Source organism: Bombina bombina, chromosome 1 (assembly GCF_027579735.1).
Source record: "Bombina bombina isolate aBomBom1 chromosome 1, aBomBom1.pri, whole genome shotgun sequence".
Lineage (NCBI taxonomy): Eukaryota > Metazoa > Chordata > Amphibia > Anura > Bombinatoridae > Bombina > Bombina bombina.
Window position 1 is genome coordinate 341341148 of NC_069499.1, and position 24716 is coordinate 341365863.

Consider the following 24716-nt stretch of genomic DNA (forward strand, 5'->3'; position numbering starts at 1 on the left):
GGTCAAAATACTCATTTGCCTAATAATTCTGCACTCCCTGTGTGTGTGTGTGTGTGTGTGTGTATATATATATATATATATATATATATATATATATATATATATATATATATATATATATATATATATATGAATCACAACATATGTTTATTTAATGTCTATAAATTGTTTACCACCATTTTTTTTATTGGATGCTTTTAAGACTCTTTAAGATTTTATACAACTTTTATCATTTACAAGTCTTATAGTATTTATCTTTTGTAATATAATCTTTATTTTACGTATTCCATAGTGCACCTCCCTTAAGTCAAACTGATTACGCTAATGATTTGAACCACATTCAACCATAGGGAGAGTGTAATACTACTGTATTATTCTTGTAGTATTCTTTTATCATTTTGTAACAAGGAATCATGGAGTATTTATTAAGCATTTTTTCTTATATAGTACAATGTACTTGTTATATAATGCATGTTTTACAATTGCCTCCATATTAATGAGATATATTACGATAGGTATTTCTATTATCCATATAAACCTGAGTCTGTGTTACAACAGCTTACAATAGAGACCCGTATAGGACTTCAGCACATGCTAATTGCCGCCGAGACAAGCTGAACCTGAGAGATATATACACCGGGCCTGATAGCGCAAGTGAGGAAGTGAATGCATGGGATATGATGTCACTTCCGGTTGGAGTACGCATCCGGTGACAACGTCAGGTCACACCGGAGATAGGTCATGGTAAGGATAGGAAAAAGATTCTTACTAACAGATGCTAACTTACACTTAGGATTATATATCCGGGGTCAATTATAGCCAGTAGTTTTAGCATACGTTTCAACATACGGGTCTCTATTTGACGTTTTTTGGCGTGAATTTTATGGCGCAATTTTAAAGACGTTCAATTGGTCAATACTATTTATTTAAGGTAAGATTCTCTTACAGCCGATACCAGTCTTGAGAAAGGTCCTTGGGGACCGGAACGCGTTGATTATACTGGTATTACGGCTCAGGTTTATTTGGTAATTCCAATACCTACTTTATTCATATTCAGAAGCATTATTGCACTATTTCTATTTCTATTCCTTTATAGGATTTTTCACGTTATTTCTTATTGGATATACTTCACTAAGAAGAGGAACATTATATGATCACTATTTTCAACACCCTCATTATTTGGGATACCACATTTAGGATTAAAACGCAGATTACGCAGAGACCGAGGGTATAACCCCTATTTTTTAGGTGTACACCTTTTTATATATTTTTTAACACACCTATCACGGATTCACCATCACCTAAACCTTAATTGGTTAGACTTTGATCTCAACCTCATCTGGACACCTTTGGGACACATTTCTTTCTGGACATTTTTTGGACATATTCCTGGTTATATTTTGCCTAATTGGATATTTATCTAATTTCATTTTATTTTATTTTATTCCATTCAGTTACCCAGTTCATAGGTCGCCTTGTTTTTTAACTTGCTATTTAACCTGATATATTAGTGATTTTAACTTGATACATTAGCTGTTCACAAGGATATACATATTATCCCACTTTTTCTATTTTGTTTATATTTGTGACAAATTGTTTTAATTGTGTCATTTCTTAATTTTATTTTAGTTCTTTAAGACTTTGTTATTCTTATTTTTGATACCTTGCAACATGTGAATTTTAACAATTAAATTGCATTATAATCTGTAACTTATTTATTGTATATCGTACATATTCTATATAATCCGGTCAGGATTCATTTTGTGACTCTATCATAGTACTATCTCTTGGATTCCACCTTTAGCAACTCATCCCATCACAGGGGTGTTGTAGCGCTCCCTCTTAGCACTTTTTTTGGCATAGTAGCTAGCTCCCTGGGTTTACAAGCTGAGGGTCCCAGGTTACCATTCACCTTCGGGTTCTGGGCGTAATCTCTCTCGCTCGCTCTCGGGTCTCGTTGAGGTTCTGTGCTTCCCTTTTTGGAGCCCTGTGTGTAGGTCTAGTGGTTTTGATTGCCTAGAGGGTGCCCTCTGTCTGGGAGTTCTCCTTTTACAATCTGTTCTCTAGCTAGCCGCTTTTTAATTCTCAGCAAATATTCTTCTGTGTCATCCTGATGATTGCTGTGTGTTCTTTACTCAGGGTTTTTTTTTGCCTGGGTCTGTTACACGTTCTTTTTTTGTCTAAATACTGTAGTATTCTTAGTGCTGACAATGTGAGGACTCCGTCTTCAGTTGTCTTTCGGGGCTTTTGCACGATGTTGAGAGAATGACTTCTCTGGTTTGAGGACCGGTCCTAAACCTCTGGTTTCTGCTTGGTCTGGGCGTAACCTCCTCTTGTCTGTCAGAACCCATTTGGGCCTTTGTGAGCTGGGCTCACTTTTGGGGGGTTTCCTTTTATGGATCTTGTTGTGACCTTTCGGTTCCCCTTCGGTTCTTCCTTGCCTTATCCCTTGGGGAGTTTAGGCTGATGTTCCCCCTCATTAGTGAGGGGTGAGTGGTGAGGGACTGCCTGTTGGGCTACGGTGTCTCCTAGAGGACTGTTGGCTCAGTTGAGTCTTATTTCTTCTGTTAAGTGTGATCAGTCCACGGGTCATCATTACTTCTGGGATATTAACTGCTCCCCTACAGGAAGTGCAAGAGGATTCACCCAGCAGAGCTGCATATAGCTCCTCCCCTCTACATCACTCCCAGTCATTCTCTTGCACCCAGCAACTAGATAGGTCGTGTGAGAGGACTATGGTGATTATACTTAGTTTTATATCTTCAATCAAAAGTTTGTTATTTTAAAATAGCACCGGAGTGTGTTATTACTTCTCTGGCAGAGTTTGAGGAAGAATCTACCAGAGTTTTGCTATGATTTTAGCCGGAGTAGTTAAGATCATATTGCTGTTCTCGGCCATCTGAGGAGTGAGGTAAACTTCAGATCAGGGGACAGCGGGCAGATGAATCTGCATAGAGGTATGTAGCAGTTTTTATTTTCTGACAATGGAATTGATGAGAAAATCCTGCCATACCGATATAATGTCATGTATGTATACTTTACACTTCAGTATTCTGGGAGAATGGTACTTCACTAGAATTACACTGTAAGAAAGACATAAAGCTGTTTAATAACTAGAGATTATGTTTAACGTTTTTGCTGGAATGTAAAATCGTTTTCATTTGTTGAGGTACTGAGTGAATAAATGTTTGGGCACCATTTTTCCACTTGGCAGTTGCTTAAATCTGTTTTTTCTGTCAGTTTCTGTTCTCCCTCACTGCTGTGTGTGTGGGGGAGGGGCGCTTTTACTATGCATCAAATATTTCAGTCAGCAACTCATTGTATTCCCTGCATGATCTGGTTCATCTCTACAGAGCTCAGGGGTCTTCAAAACTTATTTTGAGGGAGGTAATTTCTCTCAGCAGAGCTGTGAGAATTATAGTTTGACTGAAATAAAAACTTTTATTCTGTAATTTGTTTCCTGCTTTCAGAAATTGTTATCTTTGCTAATGGGATTAAACCTTTGCTAAAGTTGTGTTGTTTACAAGGATTGAGGCTATAACTGTTTCAATTTATTAATTTTTAACTGTCATAGATCTTCTGTGCTTCTTAAAGGCACAGTACGTTTTAATATTATTCTATTTGAATTGTATTTCCAAGTTGCAAGTTTATTTGCTAGTGTGTTAAACATGTCTGATTCAGAAGATGATACCTGTGTCATTTGTTGCAATGCCAAAGTGGAGCCCAATAGAAATTTATGTACTAACTGTATTGATGCTACTTTAAATAAAAATCAATCTGTACAAATTGAACAAATTTCACCAAACAACGAGGGGAGAGTTATGCCGACTAACTCGCCTCACGTGTCAGTACCTACATCTCCCGCTCAGAGGGAGGTGCGTGATATTGTAGCGCCGAGTACAGCTGGGCGGCCATTACAAATCACATTACAGGATATGGCTACTGTTATGACTGAAGTTTTGGCTAAATTACCAGAACTAAAAGGTAAGCGTGATCACTCTGGGGTGAGAACAGAGTGCGCTGATAATATTAGGGCCATGTCAGACACTGCGTCACAGGTGGCAGAACATGAGGACGGAGAACTTCATTCTGTGGGTGACGGTTCTGATCCAAACAGACTGGATTCAGATATTTCAAATTTTAAATTTAAACTGGAAAACCTCCGTGTATTACTAGGGGAGGTGTTAGCGGCTCTGAATGATTGTAACACAGTTGCAATACCAGAGAAAATGTGTAGGTTGGATAAATATTTTGCGGTACCGACGAGTACTGAGGTTTTTCCTATACCTAAGAGACTTACTGAAATTGTTACTAAGGAGTGGGATAGACCCGGTGTGCCGTTCTCACCCCCTCCGATATTTAGAAAAATGTTTCCAATAGACGCCACCACAAGGGACTTATGGCAAACGGTCCCTAAGGTGGAGGGAGCAGTTTCTACTTTAGCTAAGCGTACCACTATCCCGTTGGAGGATAGCTGTGCTTTTTCAGATCCAATGGATAAAAAGTTAGAGGGTTACCTTAAGAAAATGTTTGTTCAACAAGGTTTTATATTGCAACCCCTTGCATGCATTGCGCCCATCACGGCTGCAGCGGCATTCTGGATTGAGTCTCTGGAAGAGAACATTGGTTCAGCTACTCTGGACGACATTACGGACAGGCTTAGAGTCCTTAAACTAGCTAATTCATTCATTTCGGAGGCCGTAGTACATCTTACTAAACTTACGGCGAAGAATTCAGGATTCGCCATTCAGGCACGCAGGGCGCTGTGGCTAAAATCCTGGTCAGCTGATGTTACTTCTAAGTCTAAATTGCTTAATATACCTTTCAAAGGGCAGACCTTATTCGGGCCCGGGTTGAAAGAGATTATCGCTGACATTACAGGAGGTAAAGGCCATGCCCTGCCTCAGGACAAAGCCAAAGCCAAGACTAGACAGTCTAGTTTTCGTTCCTTTCGTAATTTCAAAGCAGGAGCAGCATCAACTTCCTCTGCACCAAAACAGGAAGGAGCTGTTGCTCGCTACAGACAAGGCTGGAAACCTAACCAGTCCTGGAACAAGGGCAAGCAGACTAGGAAACCTGCTGCTGCCCCCAAAACAGCATGAATTGAGGGCCCCCGATCCGGGATCGGATCTAGTGGGGGGCAGACTTTCTCTCTTCGCCCAGGCTTGGGCAAGAGATGTTCAGGATCCCTGGGCGCTAGAGATAATATCTCAGGGATACCTTCTGGACTTCAAATACTCTCCTCCAAGAGAGAGATTTAATCTGTCAAGATTGTCAACAATCCAGACAAAGAAAGAGGCTTTTCTACGCTGCGTACAAGAGCTCTTGTTAATGGGAGTAATCCATCCAGTTCCACGATCGGAACAGGGACAGGGGTTTTACTCAAATCTGTTTGTGGTTCCCAAAAAAGAGGGAACTTTCAGACCAATCCTGGACTTAAAGATCCTAAACAAATTCCTAAGAGTTCCATCGTTCAAGATGGAGACTATTCGGACAATTTTACCTATGATCCAAGAGGGTCAGTACATGACCACTGTAGATTTAAAAGATGCTTACCTGCACATACCGATTCACAAAGATCATTACCGGTACCTAAGGTTTGCCTTCCTAGACAGGCATTACCAGTTTGTGGCTCTTCCATTCGGATTGGCTACAGCGCCAAGAATCTTCACAAAGGTTCTGGGTGCTCTTCTGGCGGTACTAAGACCGCGGGGAATCTCGGTAGCTCCATACCTAGACGACATTCTGATACAAGCTTCAAGCTTTCAAACTGCCAAATCTCATACAGAGTTAGTGCTGGCATTTCTAAGGTCACATGGATGGAAGGTGAACGAAAAGAAAAGTTCACTCGTTCCACTCACAAGAGTTCCCTTCCTGGGGACTCTTATAGATTCTGTAGAAATGAAGATTTACCTGACAGAGGACAGGCTATCAAGACTTCAAAGTGCTTGCCGCACTCTTCATTCCATTCAACACCCGTCAGTGGCTCAATGTATGGAGGTAATCGGCTTAATGGTAGCGGCAATGGACATAGTACCCTTTGCACGCTTACACCTCAGACCACTGCAACTGTGCATGCTAGGTCAGTGGAATGGGGATTACTCAGACTTATCCCCTTCTCTGAATCTGGATCAAGAGACCAGAAATTCTCTTCTATGGTGGCTTTCTCGGCCACACCTGTCCAGGGGGATGCCATTCAGCAGACCAGACTGGACAATTGTAACACAGACGCCAGCCTTCTAGGTTGGGGTGCCGTCTGGAATTCCCTGAAGGCTCAGGGACTATGGAGTCAGGAGGAGAGTCTCCTGCCAATAAACATTCTGGAATTGAGAGCAGTTCTCAATGCCCTCCTGGCTTGGCCCCAGTTGACAACTCGGGGGTTCATCAGGTTTCAGTCGGACAACATCACGACTGTAGCTTACATCAACCATCAGGGAGGGACAAGAAGCTCCCTAGCTATGATGGAAGTATCAAAGATAATTCGCTGGGCAGAGTCTCACTCTTGCCACCTGTCAGCAATCCACATCCCGGGAGTGGAGAACTGGGAGGCGGATTTCTTAAGTCGTCAGACTTTTCATCCGGGGGAGTGGGAACTTCATCCGGAGGTCTTTGCCCAAATACTTCGACGTTGGGGCAAACCAGAGATAGATCTCATGGCGTCTCGACAGAACGCCAAGCTTCCTCGTTACGGGTCCAGATCCAGGGATCCAGGAGCAGTCCTGATAGATGCTCTGACAGCACCTTGGGACTTCAGGATGGCTTACGTGTTTCCACCCTTCCCGTTGCTTCCTCGATTGATAGCCAGAATCAAACAAGAGAGAGCATCAGTGATTCTAATAGCACCTGCGTGGCCACGCAGGACTTGGTATGCAGACCTGGTGGACATGTCATCCTGTCCGCCTTGGTCTCTACCTCTGAAACAGGACCTTCTGATACAGGGTCCCTTCAAACATCAAAATCTAACTTCTCTGAAGCTGACTGCTTGGAAATTGAACGCTTAATTTTATCAAGACGTGGGTTTTCTGAGTCAGTTATTAGTACCTTAATACAGACTAGGAAACCTGTTACCAGAAAGATTTACCATAAGATATGGCGTAAATACCTACATTGGTGTGAATCCAAAGGTTACTCTTGGAGTAAGGTTAGGATTCCTAGGATATTGTCTTTTCTACAAGAAGGTTTAGAAAAGGGTTTATCTGCTAGTTCATTAAAGGGACAGATCTCAGCTCTGTCCATTCTGTTACACAAACGTCTGTCAGAAGTTCCTGACGTCCAGGCTTTTTGTCAGGCTTTGGCCAGGATTAAGCCTGTGTTTAAAACTGTTGCTCCACCATGGAGTTTAAACCTTGTTCTTAATGTTTTACAGGGCGTTCCGTTTGAACCCCTTCATTCCATTGATATAAAGTTGTTATCTTGGAAAGTTCTATTTTTAATGGCTATTTCCTCGGCTCGAAGAGTCTCTGAATTATCAGCCTTACATTGTGATTCTCCTTATTTGATTTTTCATTCGGATAAGGTAGTCCTGCGTACTAAACCTGGGTTCTTACCTAAGGTAGTTACTAACAGGAATATCAATCAAGAGATTGTTGTTCCTTCTTTATGCCCAAATCCTTCTTCAAAGAAGGAACGTCTACTGCACAACCTGGATGTAGTCCGGGCTCTAAAATTTTACTTGCAGGCAACTAAGGAATTCCGACAAACGTCTTCTCTGTTTGTCATTTACTCTGGGCAGAGGAGAGGTCAAAAAGCTTCCGCTACCTCTCTTTCTTTTTGGCTTCGTAGCATAATTCGTTTAGCTTATGAGACTGCTGGACAGCAGCCCCCTGAAAGAATTACAGCTCATTCTACTAGAGCTGTGGCTTCCACTTGGGCCTTCAAGAATGAGGCCTCTGTTGAACAGATTTGCAAGGCTGCAACTTGGTCTTCGCTTCATACTTTTTCCAAATTTTACAAATTTGACACCTTTGCTTCATCGGAGGCTATTTTTGGGAGAAAGGTTCTTCAGGCAGTGGTTCCTTCTGTATAAAGAGTCTGCCTATCCCTCCCGTCATCCGTGTACTTTTTCTTTGGTATTGGTATCCCAGAAGTAATGATGACCCGTGGACTGATCACACTTAACAGAAGAAAACATAATTTATGCTTACCTGATAAATTCCTTTCTTCTGTAGTGTGATCAGTCCACGGCCCGCCCTGTTTTTAAGGCAGGTAAATATTTTTTAATTTATACTCCAGTCACCACTTCACCCTTGGCTTTTCCTTTCTCGTTGGTCCTTGGTCGAATGACTGGGAGTGACGTAGAGGGGAGGAGCTATATGCAGCTCTGCTGGGTGAATCCTCTTGCACTTCCTGTAGGGGAGCAGTTAATATCCCAGAAGTAATGATGACCCGTGGACTGATCACACTACAGAAGAAAGGAATTTATCAGGTAAGCATAAATTATGTTTTTGCGGTCTCTAGCTAGGCTTCTGGACTATCTGCAGGTCAGTGTCCTTGGGGCCTTTCCTTTTCAAAGTTTTTCTCGGCTTTGGACAAAGCAGGGTTTTTGTTGGGTAGTGTTTTCTGGCTTGGTGCCCTCATAATGGGCCGCCTATTGTACCCTCCCGTTTTGGCATTCAGTGTCCTCTTTAGCTTGGGTATTGTTTTCCCAAAAGTAATGAATGCGGCTGTGGGCTCTTTCCAATTAGGAAGAAAAACATAAATTATGCTTGCCTGATAATTTTCCTTTTCTTACAAAGAGTCCACATCTCACCACCCTTTTTCTTCATGGGGCATCTTTTTATTCTTCTGGCACATTTTTTCACCCTGATATTTCTTCTACTGTTCCTTGTTCCTCGGCAGAATGACTGGGGGATGAGGGAAGTGGGAGGAGAATTTAAGCCTTTGGCTGGGGTGTATTTGCCGCCTCCTGGTGGCCAGGTTTATTTTCCCAAAAGTAATGAATGCAGCTGTGGACTCTTTCCAACGGAAGTAAAGGAAATTATCAGGTAAGCATAATTTGTTATTATATATAGCATATAAAAACACTATCTTTTTTTTAAGTGTTATACTTATGGGAAATTACTTAAGATTGTCCTCCTTATTTTTCTTTTTCATATTTTAACTAAAATGTTTTTGTTGAACACAGGAGCTCTTGTGAAGACAGATGAACAAGAAGTCATAAATTTCCTTTTGACTACAGAAATCATCCCATTGTGTCTGCGGATTATGGAATCTGGAAGTGAACTTTCTAAAACGGTCAGATTTAAGAGTTCATCCTCCGCCTTTGTCTTTTAATTGCAATGTTCCACTAATTAACTGGCTTCACTTTTCTTATTTTCCTATATTCATTGCTTTGTTTTTTTTCCCGTCTCCTCCTTGTCTACTGTTTGTTTCTAGATACGGTAAAGTGAATTGCTTATCATATATGTGGATGGTGTTTGATTACTTTTGTTCTGAAGTTTGTCAGCTTACTTAAAAATTGCTGTTTATTCCGGTGGCTGCATAACCTTCAAAATAACTCTATAATATCTCTATAAAACTGTTGTCACAATTTGTTAGTATGAACATAATACATATTAAAAAATATTTAAATAACTGCTATCTGAGTTATCAGTAACTGGATTATTTCATTTTCTTATACCTAATATCTACCATTTTATTACTTATATTTTTAAAGGTTGCCACGTTTATTCTTCAGAAAATTCTCCTTGATGACACAGGCTTGGCTTACATCTGTCAAACTTATGAACGTTTTTCTCATGTTGCAATGATATTGGTAACGCCCCATATAAGTATCAATTTAATATTGCAGAGAAGCTAATTTAAATGAAGAAAATACTATTTTTGATTACTTTAATGCATTTGTTACACTTGTGCTTCTCTTCAGGCTTTTAATGATTGTAGTTTTTTTTTAATTATTCACATCCTTGGTATCTTATATATATAAAAAAATGTATTATTGAAAATTATACTTGATGCTATTACCCCCATTGTTGTATTAGTAATTTTTTTTAATCTTCTGTTTTACAATATTTATATCTAATGTGTTTGAACCCTGGGTTCTCTAATCTGATGTGCTGCAGATTACACTGTTTACTACTAAGCTGTATAATAAGTGTATCTTTAGTATATTTTTCTGCATTTATGTTTGTAATGCTGGCTAGACCATTCTCTTTATGTCTGGTGTAATAAGATCAGACATTGGCTATTAGGGTAGTTTCCCCAAGCATGCTGTATAACAGCCGTAAACAACTCTGTTATGCCTTTCTAACAATATAATATTTACATATTTAGCAAAACATTTATATTTAGCCTTTTGCACTCAGAGCTATATTTAATTCTAACGTGTATCCTTTAAGATTAAAATGGGGTAATTAAATTAGTATTTTTTTATTATTTTTTTTAAATGGAAATTTGTATAATTTTGGGTTTTTATCACTTAGGGGAAAATGGTCCTGCAACTTTCTAAGGAGCCATCTGCTAGACTGCTGAAGCATGTAGTCCGCTGTTACCTCCGCTTGTCTGACAACCCAAGGTATTTTAATATTTCATAACCGTAGGAATTTATTTTTATTTTTATTAGTATTAGTAGTATTATTATTATTATTATTACTAGTAAACCTATATTTTACAGATTTGAAAATGTTGAAAGCAATTATTTATCTTGGCCCTTCCTGGTGTAATACATACCATATGAAAACCACTCCTCTCTTTAAACCTATAAGGGTTTCCTGAGTACTCCATCCATTCCTAGTTCTGCTTATCCAACATGATGGGGACTCTTTCTGCTGTTCTTACCTCCACCCGAACATTGGACCTGGCTGCTGGGACTTACTGTTGGTTTCTTAGCTGGGGGTAACCTGTGGCAGCTAGTCTAGATCCTAGATAAGTCTTTATAGGGCGTTGGTCATCCTAAGGCATTTATGAACTTATCTTCCTTTAAAAAAAAAAAAAAAATAAAACGGTACTGCAACTTACTTTTGGCTTCTTAGCTGAGGTAACCTGCAGCAGCCATTATGGGTCCTGGACATGCCTCCATAAAGCTTAGGCCCTCTAAAGGCATCTCTGTGTTTACCTCTCTTACCAAATCAGCTGCTGATATTTGCCTTTAGCTACTAGCTGAGGTACTGTTTTTGGTCCTGAAAACAACTTTCATTGGGCTTTAGTCCTTCTAAGAACTCTGGGCGTGCTTGCAGAGGCCTGGTCTTTGGTCAGGTAAAGCTTTAGTGGATGATGCTATCTGGTTGTGATGTCACAGGAAGTGAGATCATAAAAATCACTCCTAGGATCCTGTGAGGGTGCATATTCTTTGTTTTCCTAGCATCTTAATCATAGAAAAATTGTTTGCACTTTAAAATATGCTATGGCATGCTAGTAAAGCTGGCAAATCATGAGTATGCGGCATTGAGCTGCAAATATCAGTCCTCTGGGATATATTTTCTATGCTATTCATCATATTTTATATGTTATGATTTCGAGAAACTATCTTATTTTATTATTATTTTTTATTTATAAAGTGCCAACACATTTTGCAGTGCTGTCCATGGGTACAAAGATAAAAGATAAAAACGGTTATACAATATTTTTAAGACACAGGACAAAATTTACAAACAAATACAGGGGGAATTGAGGGCACTATTCCCGTGGGAATTTACATTCTATAAGGGTAGGAGGGTGAGAAACAGGAGGTGGGGACTGCAAAGGTGAGAATATTAGTGCAGAGTCAGATAAGGGCAGCTATTAGGCAAGTGGAATTAATTTGTTACTGATTTGGGTGATGGGCTTCCCTGAACAAAAAGGTCTTTAGAGTGCATTCAAAGGAGGACAGATTAGGGGAAAGATTGGCAGCTCAAGGAAGTGTGTTCCAGAGGGTTGGTGCCGCACAAGAGAAGTTCTGCAATCTAGCATGAGGAGGTGATGGTAGAAGATGCAAGGAGCAGGTCATTGTTGGATCTTAGAGAGCAGGCTAAAGTATTTTTGTTGATTAGTGAGGACAGGTAGGGTAGGCATCATTGGTAAGGGCTTTGTAGGTCAGGGTGATAATTTTGAATTCAATTCTGCTGTGAATGGGGAGCCAGTGAAGGGACTTGCAGAGAGGTGCAGCAAGTACAGAGCGTTGGGAAAGGTGGATTAGCCTGGCAGAGGCATTTAGGATGGATTGAATGGGATAGAGGCGAGAGAGAGGAAGACCGGAAGACCAGTTAGAAAGTTATTACAGTAGTTAATTCAGGAAATTAACAGGGGGTGGATTAGCTGTTTAGTAGTTTCAGCCCTCAGAAACGGATGAATTTTCGAGATTGCGTAGGTGGTTGCCTCAGGATGAAGAGAGAAATTGGATGTGAGGTATGAAGGACAGATTTGAGTCCAGTGTAACTTTGAGGCAGCGAACTTGGTGTGATGGGGAGATAGTGGTGCCGCCAACAGTAATAGAAGAGTAGAATTAGAGGGGGATTAGAAGAAGCGAAGTCTTGTCAGCAGAGATGTCACGTAATATAAGTATAGAGAAGGGGCCGTTGTTTTTAGCAGAAAGAAAATAGTTGTTAACCTTTGTGAGGGCAGTCTCAGTTGAGTGTTTGGGACAGACACACCAGATTGCAGGGGGTCAAGCAAGGAATTTGAGGACAGGAAGTGGGCTAGGCGGTCAAAAAATAGTTTTCCAGGAATTTTGAAGCTAGCGGAAGCAGTGATATGGTTTGCAGGAGAATTGGGTTAGAGGGAGGGTTTTTTGAGGATGGGGTGACCTTTGCATGTTTGAAAGAAGATGGGGATGAACTGGTAGAAATTAATAGGTTGAATATTTGAGTAAGAACTGGAGTTAGTTTGGAAGACAGAGAAGGTATTAGATGTGAAGGCATAGGGTCATGTGGGCAGGTAGTTAGGCACGAGTAAGAAAATAAGGAACCCTTTTCATTCTCAGTGGTTGGGGGGAAGATGCACGCACACTGTGGCAGAGGGGGTGACTGGGGGCGGAAATGGAAGATTGGCTTGTGCAATGTTGCTTCGGATGGAAAGCATTTAGTTTATAAAGTAGTCTACCAGGTCTTGAGCACTAAAGATGAAGTGGGTGGTGCAGGTGAGTAGAGAGGAGAGTTGAAAGTGGAGGAGTCGTTTAGGGTTTGAGAAGTGAGTAGATATTAGAAGAGAAATAGGTTTGCTTTGCTAAGTGTAGAGCAGAGGTTTAATAATGAAGTGAACTTATAGAGGATGAAATCCGGTTCAGAGCGAAATTTCCTCCAGGCGCGCTCTGCAGTGCAGGAGCATTTTTGTTGGAGCTGACAACATGGGGTTTTGTGTAGTTGGGGAGGAGCAAGAGTGTCAAGGGCAGAGTAGAGAGTATCGTTATAGTGGGTTGTAGCAAGGTCAGGGCAGGATATCGTAGATGTGTGGGTGAGGAGTCTTTGAATAAGGTTGGAAGATTGGAGAGGATTCACAGTGTGCAGAATTCTACGGGGGGAGAGGGGGAGAAGTAGGTTTAGCCTGTACATTAAGATTATAGGTGAGCAGATCGTGGTCTGAGATGGGGAAACGGGCGACAGGTGACATCAGAGGTAGGAGAATTCCAGATTGATAGTGTCCATCGCAGTGAGTAGGGCATAGGGTGGATTATGAGAGACCGAAGGAGTGTTTGAGTGAAAGCAGTTAAGAAGCAGCAGGTGCAGATGGCTTGTCAATGGGGATATTGAGGTCCCCCAGAATTAGAGCAGGTATTTTTAGAGAAGAAAAGGGGTAGAGTTAGGACAAGACTGACCTAAGTATGCACTTAACTAGCACTTCGGTGTCTCCTGTCTACTCGTCGATTTCAGGAAGTAGGGGAGTAGGGGAGTGACGCTATTGTTAAAACATAACTTTTATTGAAATTTAAAGATAAAAAGATGTGTGAATTTAAAAACACAGATATGATGCGTTGTTATTCATCAATTATAACATGGCATGTGTATCACTATAGTTTGTCAGAGGGTTGTAAGCATAACACCCACAGGATATCGTTGGATTTCAAAGAGGATTTAGGCACTCATTATCAGTACTTATATCAGAGGTAATTGTGCACCTTATTAGAAGTAAAAACAAAGAATGCCCCTTGCCTTTATGTGATGGTATAAACTGACACTGCTGTGAATACAGAGGAAAATAGTTTGCAATTATTTCATCAAAACTGTTCCCTAAACTATGTATTCAAATTACATCCAGCAAGGATAATGTTATATCTGCAGTTTCTGGGTTAAATCATTCACTATTCCAAAACAAAATAAGATAGTCTTAGGGTGTGTAAATGATAGTCTCAATCTAATTGGTAACAAAGTTGTGTACTTTATCACTTTTAAGCTTATTAGAGTGTAATAGTATCAGTTGTAGATTACTATTGCAAGTTATTCCTTGCCGATTTCTGGTTACAAGTACAGCCTTGCGCGCTATATATATATATATATATATATATATATATATATATATATATATATATATATATATATATATATATATATATATATATATATATATATATATATATATATATATATATATATATATATATATATATATATATATATATATATATATCTATCTCTATATCTATATATATCAATAATGTAAATACTATCAGTTCTAAGTTGTTTTTGCAAGTTATTCTTTGCCAGTTTATTGTTAAATTTACCGCAATGCTTAATATCGTTACTAAAGATCCCTGGTCCTTTTGGGTTTGAATAAATAACCAATATTCAGATTTTAATATAAAGCAATATAGGTGATAAGCCTCCAAATAATTACTGCTTATAGTCCTCTAGTTGACTGGTATATTTAATAATGTGCTCTACATGAACATTTGACTTGATTTGTGGCACACTTTTAGTAAAGTAGTAAGGACTGTTGAACTTGTCAGTTTAGAGTAGCATATAACACAAGATGGTGTATATTAAATATTGTTCCCAACGTAAGACCCAGTGTCGATATAAGAACCACATGAAAGTGCATATACCTTGAAAAAAGGGGATACTCTATATCTGTATCCACTTAACCCCAGTGATAACCATTAGTGATACACAAGTTCCCAACGATCATGCCATGTTTACAACTAAGAATCATACTGCTTATTTAAAAGTAGAGTGAGATGAATCTAAATGTCTGCCCTTAACATGTTTCGCCGTTACAGTCACGGCTTTCTCAAAAGGTGACACGCGTCGGCAGGTTTAAATAGCGTAAGCCCCGTCCCTAACTGTATTCACAACGAATCAGAGCCATCCTCATTCGGATTTGCATGTGTACTATGGTGATGTCATTGGGATATTATGGAAGTTCGTCAGCAACTTTTATTTTGCATAGATTAATGTTTAATTACTTCTGACAGTTCTTGTATAGGTGTATACTTATACAGAAATCTTGGACGGTTTTATTCTCATTGTAAACTTACTTTGATAAATGCATCTGGACATTTTGAGTTATTTTTCAAATATAGTAATGGTTATTTGATATGATTATATATTCTGTTTTAATGCCATTGTTACAATTCTATGAAGTTGTATCATGTCCTTGGTTAATGTTAATGCTTTTCTTTGATATGGATTTGGCATATATCGCATATTGGTTCCTTATGTATATACATTAGGGTATTCCACTGTTTACTCCTTAGAAAGGAAAGTGTATATAATGTATTGATCATCGTAGCCTCTTGTGATATCAAGTTAGGTATGTAGTGGTATATGCCTGTGTCAGATCAGATTAGTAAATAATCACAATTCCTAATATTCTAATTTATAGTTATTTACCAGTCTACAGCAATGATGTTTTTTTAATAATTAAATACTTTTTCTCTTGTTAAGTGTATCCAGTCCACGGATCATCCATTACTTATGGGATATTCTCCTTCCCAACAGGAAGTTGCAAGAGGATCACCCACAGCAGAGCTGCTATATAGCTCCTCCCCTAACTGTCATATCCAGTCATTCTCTTGCAAGCCTCAACCAAGATGGAAGTCGTAAGAGGAGTGTGGTGTTTTATACTTAGTTTATTCTTCAATCAAAAGTTTGTTATTTTTAAATGGTGCCGGAGTGTACTGTTTATCTCAGGCAGTATTTAGAAGAAGAATGCCTGCGTTTTCTATGATCTTAGCAGAAGTAACTAAGATCCATGGCTGTTCTCACATATTCTGAGGAGTGAGGTAACTTCAGAGAGGGAATGGCGTGCAGGTTTTCCTGCAATAAGGTATGTGCAGTTAATATTTTTCTAGGGATGGAGTTTGCTAGAAAATGCTGCTGATACCGAACTAATGTAAGTAAAGCCTTAAATGCAGTGAGAGCTACTGGTATCAGGCTTATTAATAGAGATGCATACTCTTATAAAAATGTAATATAAAACGTTTGCTGGCATGTTTAATCGTTTTTATATGTATTTTGGTGATAAAACTTATTGGGGCCTAGTTTTTTTTTTCCACATGGCTGGCTTGAATTTTGCCTAGAAACAGTTTCCTTAGGCTTTCCACTGTTGTAATATGAGTGGGAGGGGCCTATTTTGCCGTTTTTTTGCACAGCAAAAATTACAGACACAGACTTCCAGCTTCTTCCTGCATGATCCAGGACATCTCTGGAGGGCTCAAAAGGCTTCAAAGTCGTTTTTGAGGGAGGTAAAAAGCCACAGTAGAGCTGTGGCAGTTGTTGTGACTGTTTGAAAAAACGTTTTTGTCTGTTATTATTCTGTTTTGGTATTAAGGGGTTAATCATCCTTTTGCAAGTGGGTGCGATGCTCTGCTAACTTGTTACATACACTGTAAAAATTTTGTTAGTGTAACTGCCTTTTTTCACTGTTATTTAAAATTTTGACAAAATTTGTGTTTCTTAAAGGTGCAGTAACGTTTTTTTATATTGCTTGTAAACTTGTTTAAAGTGTTTTCCAAGCTTGCTAGTCTGTTTAAACATGTCTGACACAGACAACAACTAGTTAAACTAATTGTAATAGAGGATACAATCCAGTTTAAGAAAAGAAAACCAATACTGCAATAGTATAGTACTAGTTAACTCTGCTGATGCGAAAGTATATTTAAATTAAAATAGTTCCATTCCATTCATACAATTAAACTTTATTAAATCAACAAGGAACTCACACACACTCAAATAACAGAGCTGAAAGAATAAAAGCACTTAAACTCTGTTGTTTGCACTATGGCAATAAAGTATAAGATCCAATATTTAGAGTATCACCCAGTCCTCTGTCAAAATGTAAAGTGTTTAAATATAGACTAAGCCCTTACAATCCGAGGGCTAATTATTTGTATCATTACACTATTAAAGAACAGAGGCTGGGAAGGCTATAGTAGGTTCAATAAGGCATATTTTCAACAAGAGTAAGCAAGTTAAAAAACGAACAGGAGAGACTGAGCTACCCCTGTCGGACCCCGGAATTACAGCTCATTCTACTAGAGCTGTGGCTTCCACCTGGGCCTTTAAAAATGAGGCCTCTGTTGAACAGATTTGCAAGGCCACGACTTGGTCTTTGCTTCACACTTTTTACAAATTTTACAAATTTGATACTTTTGCTTCTTCGGAGGCTGTTTTTGGGAGAAAGGTTCTTCAGGCAGTGGTTCCTTCCGCTTAATCCTGCCTTGTCCCTCCCATCATCCGTGTACTTTAGCTTTGGTATTGGTATCCCATAAGTAATGGATGATCCGTGGACTGGATACACTTAACAAGAGAAAACATAATTTATGCTTACCTGATAAATTTATGTCTCTTGTAGTGTATCCAGTCCACGGCCCACCCTGTCTTTTTAAGGCAGGTCTAAATTTTAAACTACAGTCACCACTGCACCCTATGGTTTCTCCTTTCTCTGTTTGTTTTCGGTCGAATGACTGGATATGACAGTTAGGAGAGGAGCTATATAGCAGCTCTGCTGTGGGTGATCCTCTTGCAACTTCCTGTTGGGAAGGAGAATATCCCATAAGTAATGGATGATCCGTGGACTGGATACACTACAAGAGAAAAAAATTTATCAGGTAAGCATAAATTATGTTTTATAGCAGTAATAATAATAATGGTCATAGGCGTGATAGTGGTAACTGTTAGGTGGTGATGACATGAATTGGGTCTTGCTTGATGATGGGTGACCTATGTGGATTGTAAAGTGTGTAGGGTACATCTCCTGTAGAATTAAACAAATGTTATTAAGTGTGATCCTCTGGAGTATTGTGTTTGTGATTTTATTATTTTGGACCAACTATTAAGTGATCTAAACAAAAAAGGAAAGTGAAACGTGAAAGTGATAGATTTGCTGTTAATAAAACTAAATCTTGAATCTTCCGGATCGGGTTATATAGTGTATCCTGTTGATATTAAACATGTGTTTAAATCAGTCCATTTATAGTGTTTGGTGCTCGCTACCGTGTAGTGCTGTGTTGGCAGAACAAATGAGTGCTGGTGGGTATTGTGAGCAAAGTGATGCTGTGAGTAAATAATTGTGAATATTATTTATTTAAGGTTATTAAAAATAAAAATGTCTACAAAGCCCCAAGCATTTTGTCTTGAGGTCCTCATATAAATACAGAATTGTTTTGTTCGTTTAGACCTTTAGGATATACAGTATCCATTAGGTATATCCATCTAGTTTCTGCCTTCAGTAAAGCGTTTTCTAGGTTGCCTCCTCTTAATCCCAATGTAACTTTTTGTGTGCCATAGCATTTCAGCTCTGATGTTTTAGATTGATGATAATTGTAGAAAAGTGAAGCTACAGACGTTATGGTTTTATCTCTTGACAGGTCTTTGGAAACATTGCGGATATTTCTTAGTTGTTCCATAACTCGAGTGTGTAATTTTCTTGATTTTTAGAGAGAAAGTTGTCAAAGAATTGGGAGGTTGGTCCAGGGGTGGTGGGCGATAGATAACTGCCACTCTGAGTGAGAGAGGGGGGAACCCCAGAGGCAGAACTTTTCTTCACCTTCTGCAATGAGATTTTCTTTTGCATGATGTACCGAGTCCACGGATTCATCCTTGTGGGATATTATCCTTCCTAACAGGAAGTGGCAAAGAGAGCACCACAGCAGAGCTGTCTATATAGCTCCCCCCTTAACTCCACCCCCAGTCATTCTCTTTGCCGGCTCTAAGCAGGAAGGGTAAAGCGAAAGAGGTGTTAAGTTGCTATCTCTTCAGCTTGAAGAGTTTCTGAACTATCTGCATTACAATGTGACTCACCTTATCTTGTGTTCCATGCTGATAAGGTGGTTTTGGATACCAAGCCTGGGTTCCTACCTAAGGTTGTTACTTACAGGAATATCAATCAGGAAATTGTTGTTCCTTCTCTGTGTCCTAATCCTTCTTGCAAGAAGGAACGTCTGTTGCACAACTTGGACGTGGTTCGTGCTTTGAAATTTTATTTTCAGGCAACCAAAGATTTTCGTCAAACATCTTTGTTTGTTGTCTATTCTGGAAAGCGTAGGGGTCAAAAGGCTACGGCGACTTCTCTTTCCTTTTGGCTGAGAAGCATCATCCGTTTGGCTTATGAGACTGCTGGACAGCAGCCTCCTGAAAGGATTACAGCTCATTCTACTAGAGCGGTAGCTTCCACATGGGCTTTTAAAAATGATGCTTCTGTTGAACAGATTTGTAAGGCTGCGACTTGGTCTTCGCTCCATACCTTTTCAAAATTTTACAAATTTGATACTTTTGCTTCTTCGGAGGCTATTTTTGGGAGAAAGGTTCTACAAGCAGTGGTGCCTTCCGTTTAAGTTCCTGTCTTGTCCCTCCCTTCATCCGTGTCCTAAAGCTTTGGTATTGGTATCCCACAAGTAAGGATGAATCCGTGGACTCGGTACATCATGCAAAAGAAAACAAAATTTATGCTTACCTGATAAATTTATTTCTTTTGCAATGTACCGAGTCCACGGCCCGCCCTGTCTATTCAAGACAGATGGTATTTTTTTATTAGAAGCTTCAGTTTCTCCTTTTTCTTCCTTGGCCTTCGGTGGAATGACTGGGGGGTGGAGTTAAGGGGGAAGCTATATAGACAGCTCTGCTGTGGTGCTCTCTTTGCCACTTCCTGTTAGGAAGGATAATATCCCACAAGTAAGGATGAATCCGTGGACTCGGTACTTCGCAAAAGAAAGAAATTTATCAGGTAAGTCATTTTGAAATAAAATTAAATTGTAAATTAGGCAGTTACACTAAAGCACTGTGTTGATTAACTAAAGAATAAAGCAATTCTATATTCTATATTATATTGCAGCATTTGAAAATTAAATTGCAAAATAGCTGCAGAGAAAAAACAACTAATTTCTTTCTATGACACGGTGAGTCAACGGATCATCATCAATTACTGTTGGGAATATCACTCCTGGCCAGCAGGAGGAGGCAAAGAGCACCACAGGAAACTGTAAAGTATCACTTCCCTTCCCACAACCCCCAGTCATTCTCTTTGCCTACGTTAAAAGCAAAGAGGTGGTAAAGTTTAGGTGTCTGGAAGAAGATTCTTCAATCAAGATTTTATTATTTTTCAGCAGTGCAAGTTTGTCCTACTTTTTCCTGGGGTTTAGCCGTAGGCCCATGTCAGTCTCTTCACTAGAGCAATTGGGAACTTGTGGGGTATAATCCCCACTGCGCCTCCCAACAGCTATTGCTGCCCTAACTTGAAAGCCTGAGGCAGATTATTCAGTCTTTCTTCTTTCCACAGGTCCATGTGAGGGAGGAAACCCTCTCAAACCAGGTGAGCTGTCCTGCTCCTGGACTGATCTACATTGAGGTAAGTGCCACATTTAATTTTCTGACAGAAGAAAGGAAATATATGGCACTTTAAAAGTTAGTTCTGTTTGGTACATTAATACAATTGATCCTATTATTATTAATGGGATAAAGTTAGGCAGTTGTGCAGGCACTGGGGACGAGAAACTTTTATTAATAAGACTCAGTAGTGTTTTGTGTCAGGTGTGTTACAGACTGGGTTCTCAGAGAGGAAGGGGTTAACTGTCTCAAATAAATTGTATTAAGTTTTTCTGCTTGTGAATGGGACAACCCAGTTAGGATCCTGAGTTGGTCTGAAGTGTAGAGCAGAAGAGTGGTCTCAGGTCTGACAGCAAAATGGAATTTTCTTTGTCAGGGGACCGCTAGAGCGCGAGGGCGCCATTTCTAAGGGGCTGCGTGGATGTGTTTGTCATCCTGAGCAGGCATTGTGATTAGCCTTTGTATTTTGCATCTCCGCTTTTAGAAGCGTTTCAGGAGGCTGCACAACGGTTCCAGTGTCCTGCTGGGGTAAGTCAATGATTCTGCAAGGATTCCTCATATTGGAGGGAATTTAGTCGACGGAGTGAAGCTCCATTCCGTATCGACATTTGACCACGCCTCCTTCCTTACATTATCAGAGTGGCGCCATTTTAGAGGAGCTGAACGTATATTTTAACTCCGCCTCGTTCTCCAGAATGAGAATGGAACGTAGTTGTTGTTCAGTCTACCTCGAGTTGCAAACACATACGGATGCTATTTCCTAATCTAGATGCCTCTTGGAGTATAGTAGAATCTCTCCTATTTAAGATGTCTTTGTTAAAAAGGCAGGCTGCTATAGCAGTATGGTTATACTCTAGTCCTTGTGATACCTTAGTGGCATGAGAGTTGTTACAGTATGCTCATTCAAACATACGGATGTCGTGTATATTACTTGCTAGTTTTTCTCTGTGATATAGACATAGGGTATGAAGATATGTTGATATGTTTTCTTTTGCAAATAGAATGAGGAACATACTGCTTTATGCTATCATATGTTCCTTTGGGGATATATATTATAAATGTTCTTTTTAATTTATATATTATATTTTTTAAATATTATAGAATATTTTAGAATTTTAAGATTTTATAAGATAATTTTTTTTTATAGAAATAATGTTTTTGTTTGTTTTGTTTGTTTCTCCAACATTGGTGTGTCCGGTCCACGTCATCCTTACTTGTGGGAATATCTCTTCCCCAACAGGAAATGGCAAAGAGCCCAGCAAAAGCTGTCCATATAGTCCCTCCTAGGCTCCGCCCACCCCAGTCATTATCTTTGCCGTTGCACAGGCAACATCTCCACGGAGATGGTTAAGAGTATGTGGTGTTTAGTTGTAGTTTTTTATTCTACTATCAAGAGTTTGTTATTTTAAAATTGTGCTGGTATGTACTATTTACTCTGAAACAGAAAAAGATGAAGAATTCTGTTTGTGAGAGGAAGATGATTTTAGCAGCAGTAACTAAAATCGGTTGCTGTTTCCACATAGGACTGTTGAGATGAAGTAACTTCAGTTGGGGGAAACAGTTAGCAGACTTTTCTGCTTAAGGTATGACTAGCCATATTTCTAACAAGACTGTGTAATGCTGGAAGGCTGTCATTTCCCCTCATGGGGACCGGTAAGCCATTTTCTTAGTCTCAAACAGAATAAAGGGCTTAATATGGGCTATAAAACTGGTAGACACTTTTATGGGCAAAATCGATTGCTTTATTTGGGCATTTTATACATTTTTATGTTTGAAATTCACACTTACAAACTTTGGGGACCATTTTTTAACGTCAGGCACTGAGTTAGACACCTTTCCAGTCAGGAAGGGCCTTCCCAGTTGTAGGCTGAGCCTCAATTTCGCGCCATTACTGCGCAGTTACTTTTGAGAGCAAGACATGCAGATGCATGTGTGTGGATCTGAAAGTGGTTGGAAAAGTTCCTAGAAGGCTTCATTTGGTATCGTATTCCCCCTGGGTTTGGTAAAGTCGCAGCAAAGGCTGTAGCTGGGACTGTAGAGGGGTTAAAACTGTAACCGGCTCCGGTTTCTTTATTTTAAGGGTTAATGCTCTGAAATTTGGTGTGCAATACTTTTAATGCTTTAAGACACTGTGGTGAAAATTTCTTCATATTCATACTTTTTCACATATTCAGTAATAAAGTGTGCACTGTTTAAAATTTAAAGAGACAGTAACGGTTTTGTTTTAAAACGGTTTTTGTACTTTCTTGACAAGTTTAAGCCTGTTTAACATGTCTGCACCTTCAGATAAGCTATGTTCTATATGTATGAAGATCAATGTGTCTCCCCCTTCAAAATTGTGTGATAATTGTGCCATAGCGTCCAAACAAAGTAAGGACAGTACTGCCACAGATGGTAAAGTTGCCCAAGATGATTCATCAGATGAAGGGAGTAGACATAGTTCTACATCATCTCCTTCTGTGTCTACACCAGTTTTGCCCACGCAGGAGGCCCCTAGTACTTCTAGCGCGCCAATGCTTATTACTATGCAACAATTGACGGCAGTAATGGATAACTCCATAGCAAATATTTTATCCAAAATGCCTGCATATCAGAGAAAGCGTGATTGCTCTGTTTTAAACACTGTAGAGCAGGAGGGCGCTGATGATAATTGCTCTGTCATACCCTCACACCAATCTGAAGGGGTCATGAGGGAGGTTTTGTCGGATGGGGAAATTTCAGATTCAGGTAAAATTTCTCAACAGGCAGAACCTGATGTTGTGACATTTAAATTTAAATTAGAGCATCTCCGCGCACTGCTTAAGGAGGTGTTATCTACTCTGGATGATTGTGACAACCTGGTCATTCCAGAAAAATTATGCAAGATGGACAAGTTCCTAGAGGTTCCGGTGCACCCTGACGCTTTTCCTATACCCAAGCGGGTGGCGGATATAGTGAATAAGGAGTGGGACAAGCCCGGCATACCTTTTGTCCCCCCTCCTATATTTAAGAAATTATTTCCTATGGTGGACCCCAGAAAGGACTTATGGCAGACAGTCCCTAAGGTCGAGGGGGCAGTTTCTACTCTAAACAAGCGCACTACTATTCCTATCGAGGATAATTGTGCTTTCAAAGATCCTATGGATAAAAAATTGGAGGGTTTGCTTAAAAAGATTTTTGTACAGCAAGGTTACCTCCTGCAACCCATTTCGTGCATTGTTCCTGTCACTACAGCAGCGTGGTTCTGGTTTGAGGAACTAGAAAAGTCGCTCAGTAGAGAGACTCCGTATGAGGAGGTTATGGACAGAGTTCACGCACTCAAGTTGGCTAATTCTTTTATTTTAGATGCCACTTTGCAACTAGCTAGATTAGCGGCGAAAAATTCAGGGTTTGCAATTGTGGCGCGCAGAGCGCTTTGGCTAAAGTCTTGGTCAGCGGATGTATCTTCCAAGACAAAATTGCTCAATATCCCCTTCAAGGGTAAAACTCTCTTTGGGCCAGAATTGAAAGAGATTATCTCAGACATCACTGGGGGAAAGGGCCACGCCCTTCCACAAGATAGGCCTTTCAAAGCCAAGAATAAGTCTAATTTTCGTTTCTTTCGCAATTTCAGGAACGGACCGGCTTCCAACTCCGCATCCTCCAAACAAGAGGGTAATGCTTCACAAACCAAACCAGCCTGGAAACCGATGCAAGGCTGGAACAAAGGTAAGCAGGCCAAGAAGCCTGCTGCTGCTAATAAGACAGCATGAAGGAGTAGCCCCCGATCCGGGACCGGATCTAGTAGGGGGCAGACTCTCTCTCTTTGCTCAGGCTTGGGCAAGAGATGTTCAGGATCCCTGGGCACTAGAAATAGCTTCTCAGGGTTATCTTCTGGAATTCAAGGAACTACCCTCAAGGGGAAGGTTCCACATGTCTCACTTATCCTCAAACCAAATAAAAAGACAGGCATTCTTACATTGTGTAGAAGACCTATTAAAAATGGGAGTGATACACCCAGTTCCAACGGCAGAACAAGGAATGGGATTTTACTCAAATCTGTTCGTAGTTCCCAAAAAAGAGGGAACT

At 39.8% G+C, this 24716-nt stretch overlaps 1 protein-coding gene across 1 annotated transcript in view; it reads left to right on the top strand.

Moving 5' to 3' along the window:
* CNOT9 (CCR4-NOT transcription complex subunit 9) overlaps positions 1 to 24716 on the top strand; it is a 129283-nt gene that overhangs the window by 68178 nt on the left and 36389 nt on the right. Inside the window, exons 4-6 of the mRNA XM_053712395.1 lie at positions 9125 to 9234; positions 9656 to 9754; positions 10422 to 10513. Of these exons, the coding sequence (XP_053568370.1) occupies positions 9125 to 9234; positions 9656 to 9754; positions 10422 to 10513 (301 nt within the window). The remainder of the gene's footprint in view (positions 1 to 9124; positions 9235 to 9655; positions 9755 to 10421; positions 10514 to 24716) is intronic.